This window comes from Littorina saxatilis, linkage group LG12, assembly GCF_037325665.1.
Source record: "Littorina saxatilis isolate snail1 linkage group LG12, US_GU_Lsax_2.0, whole genome shotgun sequence".
Taxonomy (NCBI): Eukaryota; Metazoa; Mollusca; class Gastropoda; order Littorinimorpha; family Littorinidae; genus Littorina; species Littorina saxatilis.
This window is the reverse complement of record NC_090256.1, coordinates 58589145-58602637: the sequence shown is the minus strand read 5'-3', so window position 1 is coordinate 58602637 and position 13493 is coordinate 58589145. Positions and strand designations below refer to the sequence as shown.

Genomic DNA, 13493 nt, shown 5'->3' with positions numbered 1-13493 from the left:
ATGGTTGTTTTTTTACCAGATGAACTACACAGGAGGGAAGGTGCCTTCTGAGGGCCCCCCCCCCCCCCCCCAATTGCGAGGTGCATGTACATGTTGTCAACAGCACGTGTTTTTTTGTTGTTGGTTAAAACGTGTTTGTCTGGAATCTTAACACCAGGTTGCATGCAAATGACAAGGCTAACAGCACACCCAGGCTTATCAGGCAATGTGTCAAAATATGTGTACTAGCACTGATATGAATAAAATGTTGATGTAATAGTATAGAGCCGGTTGCACGCTGACCAAATAGCATAGAACCTCTAGCTCACACCAGTGACGTCTTTGGTGTTTTCTGGACAGCAACAGTGACATGGTGGTTATTATGCCTGTATAATCAGTTGTATGGCATTCATGCCTACAAACATGCCTAATCCTCCCAAGGAGTACAGAACCGTAAGGTGATTTCACGATTACGTCAGTCATGACTGGACCGCAGAGCTGACGTCACGGTTACGCGTGTATAACTTATTGCAGGATGCGCATGCCAATTAGTAGGCTAGCCTAGACGACCAAGCAGTATCATAGAACCTCGCGGTGACACAGAATGTGAATGCCCAGCAAACAACGTCTGATGAATATGTCAGCAAGACTGCATGCAAGTGACAAACTAGCAGCACAAGCTTTCCACACGATGAGTACTATAATATGTATTTGCTAGCAGGGAATGAAACGTTAAGTGTCTTGAGCCGCGGTTGCACGTCCTGAATCTAAGTCTGGCGTCACCACTGATGTCAGCAGTGTTGTTCGGGACGCAACGCTGACGTTAAGGTTAAGTGTGTACCAGTATTACTTGTTGCTTAGACGACCAAGCGGTATAGAATCTCGTGGTGATACAGAAGGATGCGAATGTTCAGCAGGCAACGCCAGAAATACTGTATGACAGGGAAAAACTAGCAATGTGCTTCATATCTGTCAGCATACAATGAAATATGCAGTGTGTCTATCAACCGGTCCCGTGCCTAGCCGACAAAGCAGTATAGGATCTCAACATGAGGTCACCATGCCCTGACATCAGTGATGTTATCTGAAAATAACGTTGATGTTAAATGTGTGTGTTATAACCTCTTGCAGGATGTGCATACTTATCAGTATGCCAAGCAGTACATGACCTGAAGGTGACGCGTAATGACGTCATCGTTGTCTGACATTAAGTGTGTATATATTGTGGCACGATCAGCATGACAGTCAGCATGCCTAACCGATTAAGCAGACAAAACTCGCCTCCGGTGACGTCACACTTACGTCATCAGTCTAGTCGGGTCGGAAAGTAACGCAAACGTTGCAGTTAAGTGTGTATAACCTGTTGCAGAATATGCATGCCCAACATGGCAACATAGGACCTCCACGTGCCGTGCTGCTGCGGGATGTAGCTCCGACTGAGACTGTCCATGCTGATAGCACGATGCACCATACGATCCACAAGCGAGCCAGAGTTACGCCGCATGAGGCCTCGCTCACCGACAGGGGGCGGCGTCTCCTGGATCAGGGAGCGAGGGATGGTGACCAGCAATGACTCCATGGTTATGTCCGTCTGGGTGCTGGCGTCCTGAAACAAGGATACACAGTCAATAAATGCTGTACTGGTGCATGTCCAGGAAACAGCACCTTGTGTGATCTCGGAGTGCTGGCGTCCTGAAACAAGGACATACAGACAATAAATGCTCTGCTGGTGCATGGTCAGACTAATAGCACCTGGTGTGATTTCTGAAATAAGGACATTGAAACAATGAGTATCAAGAGTATTTATGATCACGTGCTGACGTCTTGAAATTACGTAGAGCACACAGACGAGTATGTGCATGTCCCGGAAAAAAGGATGCATCCGATGCTGTCTGGGCGCTGTCGAAAAGAAACAAAAGCACGCCAATAACGCGAGTTTTCAGTGATTATGGGTTCTTTTTGGTATACGGTACATTCCCAAGCACAAAGACATCCACACTGATGTTTGGGTCCTCGGGTCCTGGAGCAAAGGGTGAGTGCTGTGAGCATGGAACAAGATGCATATGTGCTTGTGAAGAAACGAAGGCATCTAATGACATCAGTCTGGGTGCTCTCATCCTGTTAGGCCTGATATTCATTGGGCGAAATCTACTTCTGGAAGCTCGCTGCACGAAGCTTTGGCAATGAATTTTCGGTAAAAAGACTTCGCGAAATCAACTTCGGGCTCAATTAAGGAAGGTCTTAACAATGAGTACTATTGGGGGAGGAGTATAGCTGCATATAGCCAGAATTAACGGAACCTACTGCTGTCCCGGTGATGACGCAGCATTATGAGAGCTAGCCTACCAGTGTGGATCATAACAGGTGGATGCCCAGACACAAAGGTATGTAGCGCTTTTGACTCGAGGCTGTTATCTCAAAACAAAAGTACACACATGCTGAATAATGATAAGTTCTAGAGTATACTCTGAAAGAAGTAAGATTTATGAATCTAAGTCTCGCCGCAAGATATTGTCATCCTTTTGCTTGATTCTCCTTTCAGAATCACCACTAAAAGCTTATAGCTTGTCGTTGATCCTAAACATGCTTATGATATATTATATCCATAAATTGTTGAATAAAACACTGTTTAAACCAAGATTTATGAATGAATGAGGGCCGACGTCCTATATGATGGCACACAAATAAGTACTGTAAGCGGGAACGTAGGCATGCCAATAAAATAAAGGAACATTTGTGTAGGCGTTGATATCCCAGTACAATGTTAATGTAACAACAGAACTATTGATCGTCATAATTATAGTATTACTAATGTTGCATTAGAACCAGTGCACAATTTCAGATAAGAGCGAGGCATCTCTGCGTTACTAAATACAGGCAAACTTAAGCCCTACACACCCGCACACACCCACCATCCACCCCCCCCCCCCTAAAAAAAAAACCCCAACAAACAACAACACCCCCCAACATGTATTTGTAAAAATCTAGAGAAACAAAACACAACCAAACAATCATGATCAGTAAATTCAACAACAACAAAAACATACACACACTAAAACACAAAACAAATAAAATACAACGCTCGTTTCACCTGTCTGTTTTCAAAAATCCTACGTAGAGTGGATACGGCGTCAGTAACAGCCTTGTTGCGAGTGGACCAGCGACTCAGGTTCATCAGTCGCATGGAGTAGCGACACTCGGGCATCGGGCACACAAACTGGGCACCCACGTCTGTCCGGTGCCTGCAGTCCGTAGAGCAGGCTGAGGGTCCCCCCGGTATCCTCCGTCCCTCCCGCAGTGACTCGTCCTGAAAGGATACACAGTGACATTCAAGCAGAGATGCCATGAAAGGTTGTCCCAGTCGTCAATCATGAAATACAGCGCCATTTGTTGTGGTACCTCTCAAAATTGACGCAAAAACCTCCAGTTTTTCACCGCTCATGCGATCGACACCTGCGTCAGTGTGTGTGTGTGTGTGTGTGTGTGTGTGTGTGTGTGTGTGTGCGTGTGCGTGTGTGTGTGTGTGTGTGTGTGTGTGTGTGTGAGAACGGAGGTTCCGCCAGGTATTTTCCGCCCGTCCTTAACCTCCCGAGAGAGAGAGAGAGAGAGAGACTCAGACTCAGACTCAGACTCAGACTCAGAACTTTATTACAAAAGGATAAAGGTTTTAGGCAAAGCCTATTCTTCCAACCTGTCCTTTATACAACACGTAAAGACGGACGCACGTACAAAATATAGATTGAATCATATAAAATACAGAAATGCATTGCCGTATGGAATGCAACACAATGTGCATTTAAGAGAGAGAGAGAGACAGAGAGATAGTTCCAAGGTGGAGTATGCATTTTTCTCTCTGAAATGACGTAAATCGATGCTGTGCACATTGGCACACAATGGGAGAATGAGGAACACACTGATCGATGGACACACCGATGTGCCATAAGAGCAACTGCACAAATACGCCCAATAATGTAAGCTCAACCCGTCTAATAAACAATCAAATCAGCATAAAACACAGAAACAGAGAGGCATATAGGCAGATAGACTCTTGAAATGCACAATCAATAACTTTTCATACCATTCAATCAATCAATCAATATGAGGCTTATATCGCGCGTATTCCGTGGGTACAGTTCTAAGCGCAGGGATTTAAAAAAAAAAATTTTATGCAATTTATATCGCGCACATATTCAAGGCGCAGGGATTTATTTATTATGGGGGCGAGGACGCCCCCATTCTATACGGATAGTTTCGAGGTTGACCATGGGCAGCGCCATTTTGTTGTGAAATACGTCATCAGTTTGTGTACACAGGAAGTTGTGACATCCGTCACCCTATGGGAGGGGTGACGTCAAAATTGTTCATCTGTAGAAAGTTGTGAAATCCGTCACCCTATGGGAGGGGTGACGTCAAAATTGGTCATCACAGAGTTTGTGTAACACAGGAAGTTGTGAAATACGTCACCCTATGGGAGGGGTGACGTCAAAATTGTTCAACAAAAACATGATATGTCGCATTGTGCAGGGTCAACTGCAACAAACTCAAACCGAGCCATTCATACCTAGCTGTATTTGAGTGACTTATATACCCGACATTTTTATTTCTTATTTTTAGCACAGGTGTAGGAAAAATCATGAACCAAAATGTTATTTATTTTCTAATTTAACATTTTTTTTACAAATATGACCATGGTCTTTTAAACATACAGTGACATTAAACATTGTTATGTTAAAAAAAAGAAAAAAGAAAAAAAGCTTTTGTGCACAAATCAGAAAATACATTGTACATTTTACCTACAGGCCAAACCGTGAGTGTCTGTGGCAAAGCCCGACCCAGGAAATTGCACTGATTTTATATTTAGATCAGAGAGAAATTGTCAAGAACAGGCGCTTGCATTTGGATGTGTCCAATGATAGTAGGTTTGGTTGTGATCAATCAGAATAATGTAGGAATAAAAATGTATGACAGTTTAGTATGATGACATGTAATTCACATATGCTGAAATATGATATTATACATCATGTAATATTATTATGGCTGTTGCCATGACCATGAAACCCAACAAAGGTTTAATGTAATGTAATTCAAAATACCAAAACCGAGCACCTATTAATCTCGTCTTTGCGCGTGAAGATTGAGGCCGTCTGCCAGCAGCGGTTAGGTCATACAGTGGAACCCCTCTCTAGCGACCTTTAAAATGTTGACAAAAATCGGTCCTTGTGGAGGGGGGTCCTTACAGAGGGAGGGGGGCGGAGTAAGGGGGCCACAAAGACAGTCAGATTTAAAAAAAAAGAAAACAGAGAAGTTTGAGTTGCTGACGACCGTTCTCTCTGAAAGCAAACTGCTTCGATTTCATGTTTGTCCTTGGTGTCCACCAGTTCTGGTGCATGTACTACCCTGGCCAAGTTTCCTCTCAAGACATCAAAGAGACCGCCCCAGTATACTCTACAGCCTCTGGGCGAACCACCTCTCATAGCTAAAACTGGGTCAATGACCCCTGGGAAGAAGGTCAGTGTCTATAAAATTTTACTCCTAGGCCTGCGGCCAGGGGGGGGGGGGAGTATACCGGTACCATTTGAGAATCAGACCAAATGAGAATTGAACCATTTGAGAACATCCTTTTTTTTCAATCACTACATCGAAGGCCTGCGGCCCGGGGTTCACAAGGGTTGGTTTGTTTGTTTGTTTCAAACCCACACCCATATACACACATTTCCCATTTAAACCATTTGTCGGCCCCCTGTCGATATTTATCGACTAAGTTCCTTGTGCCGTGTGAGATGGACATTTTTTACACAATACATCACGCATTCACATCGGCCAGCAGATCGCAGCCATTTCGGAGCATATCCTACTTTTCACGGCCTATTATTCCAAGTCACACGGGTATTTTGGTGGACATTTTTATCTATGCCTATACAATTTTGCCAGGAAAGACCCTTTTGTCAATCGTGGGATCTTTAACGTGCACACCCCAATGTAGTGTACCAGGCAGACAGACAGACACTGCAAATAAAATTCAAACGAACATTAAACAAAGACAACACAACAAGGTTACATAGGTAGGCAGGCACACACACTCGCACACACACACACTCACACGCAAACGTATATACACACACACACACACACACACACAGGCTCTCTCTCTCTCTCTCTCTCTCTCTCTCTCTCTCCCCCCCCCCCCCCCCCCCCGAGACTGTACCCTAAGCTTGTAGGCAGATCACACTCGTACTCACTGCACTACCGCTACCAGTAAAACAGCAATTCTTTTTAATCAAGCGAGACTCTACTAGCTTAGAAATCGATATTTTCTGCGCGTAGGTAGGCACAGGCACAGTGAGTGTCTGAAACCCAGAACCCATGCTTCATCGATTTGGCAGCAGCGAAGCGTTCACAGAAAACAGGCTACAGCCGACCGAACACGCGCGTTTCTGTCCAATATACCGGTACAAGCGAAATTAATGGGGACAGAAATCGGGAAGGTGACCACCATTATTCCATTGCAAGAACGAGTCATGTAGCAATCAGGATTGTCAGTGGATATATTGTGCAACGTTGCAGTTTTAACGTTTGTAAGTTTTTGTATTAGGCCTATAGTCCAACCCACAATGGCAACAACCTCTTGATAACGACCACCTGCCCATTACCACCATCGCAAAGAAACCCCGACGAAGTCAGTCTTTCCTTAGATATAATTCACCTTTCCTTCTAACGACCACCAGTCTATAAGGACCATGTTTAGTTGGTGTCTTGGTTGGTCATAATAGACAGATTCGACTGTATGATAAAAAGTGGACAGTTCTGAACTGGGATTTTTTTCTTGTACAAAAGAACTGTCACGTTGTGGTAAACAGTACTACCTAAAACAAAATGCGAGACAGATGACACGTACATCTTCTGTGCAGAGAACAGCCAAAAAAGCATGGCCGATAGCACACATTGAAAGACAGACAGACAGACAGACAGACACAGACAGACAGACAGACAGAAACACACACACACACACACACACACACACACACACACACACACACACACACACACACACAAACACACACACACACACACACTGACACATACGCTTGGAGAGATAACAGAACCCGTACAGGTGTAATGAATACCGAATCGCACAAACTGCTGGTGAATAAAACATGAGTAAAGCTGTCAGTCGCCCTTCACACTCGACTCGTTCATCGATTTCACGTGCTGACAATCACCGCCACTGTCGCTGAACGAGACTCTGATTTGGACGGAGAGAGGACACTGAAGGGGGAAAGTGTGTCACTGTGTGTGTGTGTGTGTGTGTGTGTGCGTGCGTGCGTGTGTGTGTGTATGTGTGTGTGCACACACACACACACACACACACACACACACACACACACACACACACACACACACACACTTATATATATTATTGTAGCTACGTTATCTGTGGTGGAAGGAAACTCACCTTGAGCTGAGCCAGGCATTCACTGCAGAAGGTGTGACCACAGGGCAGTATACGGGGGCGACGGAAAAGCTGACCGCACAGGTAGCAGGTGAGAGCCGAATGCCAGGTGTAGCCATCATCACAGGTAAAACTTCCTTCCAGTACCTCCGTCCCATCCCCGTGTGAAGCCACCCTCTCCGTCGTCAAGGTAACGGACGATAACGCCTCGTCGCTGTTTGGTGACGCCTCATCGTCGTGGCCTTGAACTCTGCCCCCACCGTAGCTTGGCGATGGGTCTCGGCTTCTCTGGCGATAATATACGTAACCTTGGTGAGAGGAGTTTTCGGACAAATACGTCCCTCGCTGTTCGGGGAAAGATTTCGGTCGACTTCGGCTAGGATGTAGCGCAGCATCTCCATTGACGTATGAGTGCGTAGATGACGTCATTCTATTAGTCCTTGGTGACGTCTCCCTTGTTCTGGACGAGGCGTGGCTCGAGACGGACGTGACTTGACTGTAATTGTCCGAGTACCTGTGGTCAGGGTACCGTTTCCAATAGAAGGAGGACATCTCCCCGCCTGGCGGGGCCGAGCTGGACAGACGACCAAACCCCCCAGGGGAGGGATCACGTGTCCGCGAGCGAGCGTCAAAATAATGATCGTCACTGTATGCGTCACGTGGTCGGAGGTTACGCCGAGTTGGGGCCGGGGAGGGAACTCTAAGGCGACTGTCTTCCCGACGCGAGTGCATGGTGCTTTCTGGATGTCAGGAAGAATTTCAAGCAGGATCCACACTGAAGTACATATAGAATTATTCCAGGATGTTTCCGGAAGAACAATAACTCTATGCTGTCTTAACTTTACGAATGATCTAATCGTTCCTGGTTTGTTGTAACGGAACCACCTTTTAATACAAAACGAGTAAGGACACAGTCTCAAAACTTCGTCATATTGACTATAACTTGATCAGTAAGTGCAGATTGCGCGCATGCCGTTAACACTATTTCCGATGCCCAGAATATTCGGTTGCAATGTATTGTTCATAACAGTGAGACACGCGTACGTGTGGCCACAGTGCACAACATCCGAAACTGAAGCAGTCGTATGTTTCCATATACCGAAAGACTTGTCAATTAACCTGGCGTACGGTGCAGTATAATCTGGCAACAGAAGGCAGGTTCGTTACTATCACAGATGAAACAACAAAACGGCAGCAGCACATAAAATACCACAGCACGGAGAGTCACAAAGGCTTTAATATGACTTGTACAGTTAAATATGCGCGGGGTGTAGAATTCCAGTAAATATTGACAACAGCTTCAAGATGTATCTCGAGTTCAACATTGGATCTTTATGAAAAATCGATCTTTTTGTTGCAAATAATGATTTTATGAGTTATCAGGGGCTGTCAATTCGTTCATTCTTATGTGGCTTGCAAACACTCAGTCGAGATTAGTTTATATGTGAAATTTGCTGAAAAAGGTCTTGAGTGGAGGTGTCTCTAATATATATATATTTATTATGCTGAGTCCGTTTACTGTTGGCTCTTAAAAGATGACTCAGATGAGTAACTTATTCAATGTTCTCTTCATTTCATTTATCATTGCACCTTTAATCTCTGAAACTGCAGTGTAAATCAGAGTCAGTTAAGTGAAAAGGAAGACACAATATTGCAAGAAGCAATAGAAGGACGTTTTCTACTTATTCTGTTATAAAATATTCAAATACCATGCATGCATGTATCTCTCTAAAAACGCTGATTATTTCACATTCCCCTGCAGAAGTCTGTTTCAGCGGGCTGCGTTTGGGTGCGAGCTAACGATAGCGACGAGGAAAGCTGTTAAAGTGAACACTGCTCGTAATCAATTATATTTTGAGCGATGCTATGGGAAAGCCAATAGCTGATATCGTGACATTTCTCAGCCAAGCTGTTGCCGAGACGTCGCTATGTTTACACTGTCCTGAGTGATCGACAGCAGCGGTGAGTTTGCACTCCAAACGCCGCGTAACACCGGGACACAGCAATCATTGATCGGAAACGGACATTCACGTTGTCAGCAATCGTTTCTAATTATTCTCACCGTCTAGAAAATGTCCCTTTACACAAAAACACAAACCGTCCTGTTTTCAGTGTCAACTAATCACAGGCGTTTTTTCACAGCAGGATTCGCTTTACGATAACTCAGCGGCGTTCTGGGCAGTCATTCCAAGCAAGTCCAGAGATAAGGCCAGATTCCGAAGTCAGCATGTCCACCGGTTCTGACCTCACCGGCTACAATTGTCCCGCTTTAACACAAAGTACAGCGTTCAGTATCAACGAATATTAGCCTAGGTGGGTTTTTTTCCACAGCGGGCTTAGTGACCGTGCTGATTTTGTCATCAACGGCTAATTTCGTCCTTTAGCACATAGTATACCTACTCAGTTGTTTTTGCTGTCAACTGAATTCAGTGCAGGTCGTTTTTACAACGGGTTCTGTTTACCAGCACTGCGCACCTCGTAGTGATTCAGCAAGCGCAGAAATTCCAAAGTCAGTTTTATTCTCGCTGGCTAAAATTGTCTTTTAACACAAAATACACCATCTTGTTTCCACCACCAACGCTGTGTTTACTGTCAACTAACCACCACAGGCCTGTTTGACATCGGTTTTGCTTTACGACAATCCAGCGCGCTGCATTGCGGTTCTACAAGCGCTGAGATAAGGCCGTATTGCAAGGTCAGCAAGCTGCCATACCGGACGCTGCCCCAGAAAGCGAAATCCTGGTTATGGTGCTATCAGCTTGCGGGTCTGTGGAACCACCCGGACGCCGGTAGTGCAGCTCCGGCGTGTCTTCGCTCTCGTGTCCTAGGGCCTATCTCTTGCGACCCCAAGGGTGTCATCGTCTCACGGGTTTAAGTCTCATAGGGAGAGAGACGCCGTGGTAGAAGTGGGAGCTAAAACCGTCAGCGAGTACACACTCCGGTTTGCCTACAAGCGGCAGGACTGAGAGAGATGTGATGATGTGTGTAGCACGGCACTGGCGGGCTGCTGGCGGCGCGCTTGTATGCATGGCGATGGTTGCGTCTCAAACTTAATCGATATTCAGTCAGTCTCACACCGGCCGAGCGCCTCTCTCTCTCTCTCTCTCTCTCTCTCTCTCTCTCTCTCTCTCTCTCTCTCTCTCTCTCTCCTTTTCATCCTTACATCGAAATTTCTCAAAAGCAAATATCTATGACGTCATTTACAAAATGGAGTACATAAATCAAGAACTCCCCCTTTTTAAATTTTTAAAACATTGTAAAAATTGACCTGGGTTTGTAAAAGTTTGTTAAATGTGGTGTGTGACTGAATTTTTCATATTTTTTTTAAGCGAATGCCATTACTGTGAATGTACAACCTCCTTTGTAAAAGAGTAGTTACGGAAAATTTTAGATTGAAAAAACTCAGCAATCAGAAAAAAACAGCCCAGCTCGCATCCTATGTAAAGAGAAAGTAAATAATTTAGGAACATTTCTCAGCAACATTATTATGTCTCCTAAACATGGCTTTGTTTCGTCTTAACATGTATTCATGGTAGGTTTTCATCAGTATTCATGGTAGGTTTTCATCAGTATTCATGGTAGGTTTTTATCAGTATTCATGGTAGGTTTTCATAAGTATTCATGGTAGGTTTTCATCAGTATTCATGGTAGGTTTTCATCAATATTCATGGTAGGTTTTCATCAGTATTCATGGTAGGTTTTCATCAGTATTCATGGTAGGTTTTTATCAGTATTCATGGAAGGTTTTCATCAGTATTCATGGTAGGTTTTCATCAGTATTCATGGTAGGTTTTCATCAGTATTCATGGTAGGTTTTCATCAGTAATCATGGTAGGTTTTCATCAGTATTCATGATAGGTTTTCGTCAGTATTCGTTACACATTTCAAGCCTCTGACTCTCCCTGAACTGGAAAAAGTCATCAAAGAAACCACCTTAAAAACCTGTGACCTTGACCCTCTTCCTACACAACTCTACTCTGACTGTCTACCTGAACTTCTTCCTTCCGTCCTTGAAATCATCAACAACACTCTGCAGTCAGGCACAGTCCCAGATTCCTTCAAGACTGCTATAGTCAACCCTCCGAGCTTTTAAAGAACCCGTCGCTTGACCCTAACACACTCAGCAACTTCCGCCTTGTCTCAAACCTATCCTTCATCTCCAAACTCCTTGAAATAATAGTTCGGAATCAGCTTAACTCTCATCTTCTCTCCAACAACCTACTCTCTCCTCTTCGGTCAACATATCGTCCTAACCACTCCACCGAAACTGCTCTTCTCAAAATAACTAACGATCTTCTTTCTGCCACTGACCAAGGTGAAATTTCTGCCCTTGCCCTTCTTGATCTCTCAGCAGCCTTCGATGCGGTTGATCACAACATCCTTCTTCAACGTCTTCAGCATACCTTTGGCATCCTCAGCACAGCTCTTTCTTGGTTCTCGTCTTATCTCACTGACCGCTATCAGACTGTTTCCATTGACAAACTGAACTCCGACCCCATCAGGCTTGAGTGCGGAGTCCCCCAGGGGTCCGTGCTTGGTCCTGTACTGTTCACTCTCTACACTCAACCTCTTGACCACGTCTTTGACCGACACAACGTTCTCCATCACTCTTTTGCTGACGACTGACAAATTCAAAACAGCTCTACTCCTGATCAGTCTGACACAGTCCTATCCACTCTCTCTAATACCATCACCGACGTACAGAATTGGATGACTGAGAACAAACTTCAACTCAACAGCAACAAAACCGAAGCCATTCTGATAGGGACCACATCCAAACTCTCAAAAGCCACCTCTGACTCTCTTGAACTCTCCGACTCGTCTGTCCCTCTGTCTTCTACTGTCAAACAACACCCTCTCCGTGAAACAACACATCTCTTCTGTCTATCGCACCTGCTACTTTCAGCTCCGCCGCATTGCCACTACACGCAAGTACCTCACCTCACAGACGATACAGCCAAACGTGTCACTTCTATCATTCTCTCTCGTCTTGACGATTGTAACTCCCTTCTTGCTGGACTTCCCGCTTCTTCTATCTATCGTCTTCAACGCATTCAAAGCAGCTCTGCCCGTCTTGTCCTTAAAAACAAAAAGAAAGACCACATCACCCATCTGTTGCAACAACTCCGCTGGTTACCCATCTCACATAGGATCAAATACAAGCTCAACACTCTCGCGTACAAATGCCTCAACAAGCTTGCTCCTTCCTATCTCTCTGATTCCCTCTCACTCTATCAACCTTTCCAACCACTCCGCTCCACAAACAACCTCAAACTCAACATACCTCACACAAAGCTCAAAACTGCAGGCCAACGCCCCTTTTCCTTTCAAGCCCCCACCAACTGGAACTCACTACCTCTCCCCCTCCGTCAACAACAGTCTTCAGAAGCATTTAAATCTGGCCTCAAGACTTTTCTTTTCCCTAAATAATCCTCAGACTACAGTGCCCCGCTACACCCCCACCCCCCTCACCCATCTCCCTCGCAAGCCTAAATCAGATCAGTTGTAAATAGCCATGTACATAATTATTGTTTGAAATTTTCTTTTCTTTTTCATGCTTACTTTTGAGTGCCATGTCTCTGTTTGTTGCCTTGTCATCTTCATGTAATTTATGCGTAAGTGTATATGAGTATGCTTGAGTTGTTAATGCGAAAGATTGTGTATGAGTGCGCCTTGAGTTGTGGTGAGATATGTGCGCGTTATAAATTCTCGTATCATTATTATTATTAGGTTTTCATCAAGTGGCAGAATCCTGTCACGGTTGTTGTGTTAACGAGTCAAATTAGGCTTATTCATAGACGTGTGACTCTCCAATTTAACCAAGTCTATTCCAGTTATTGTTTTAATTGTAAGCTTCCATTTGGTTGAGTGTTGATCATCTAGTGAGCGTGAACGTCGTGGACTACACTTGACGCCACGTTCAGCACAGACTCTCCGACCACTGTGATGTCAGAGTCTAGCAACTCCATCACGTTCTTGAAATGGACGCGGTAGCCGAGCTGTTCTATGACGTCAGAACACACGTCAGATATCAACCTGAGATCCTTCACACTAATCGTGGATC

The 13493-nt window shown here is 44.7% G+C and overlaps 1 protein-coding gene across 1 annotated transcript in view; it reads right to left on the bottom strand.

Moving 5' to 3' along the window:
* The window catches only part of LOC138982380 (uncharacterized), a 12684-nt gene extending 2300 nt beyond the window's left edge, over nucleotides 1–10384 (bottom strand). The window contains exons 1-3 of the mRNA XM_070355644.1: nucleotides 7433–10384; nucleotides 3071–3286; nucleotides 1–1585 (exon numbers count right to left, since the gene is read on the bottom strand). The exon at nucleotides 1–1585 is cut by the window's left edge and continues 2300 nt beyond it. Of these exons, the coding sequence (XP_070211745.1) occupies nucleotides 1325–1585; nucleotides 3071–3286; nucleotides 7433–8161 (1206 nt within the window). The 5' untranslated portion in view covers nucleotides 8162–10384 and the 3' untranslated portion in view covers nucleotides 1–1324. The remainder of the gene's footprint in view (nucleotides 1586–3070; nucleotides 3287–7432) is intronic.
* Between the last annotated feature and the right edge of the window lie 3109 nt (nucleotides 10385–13493).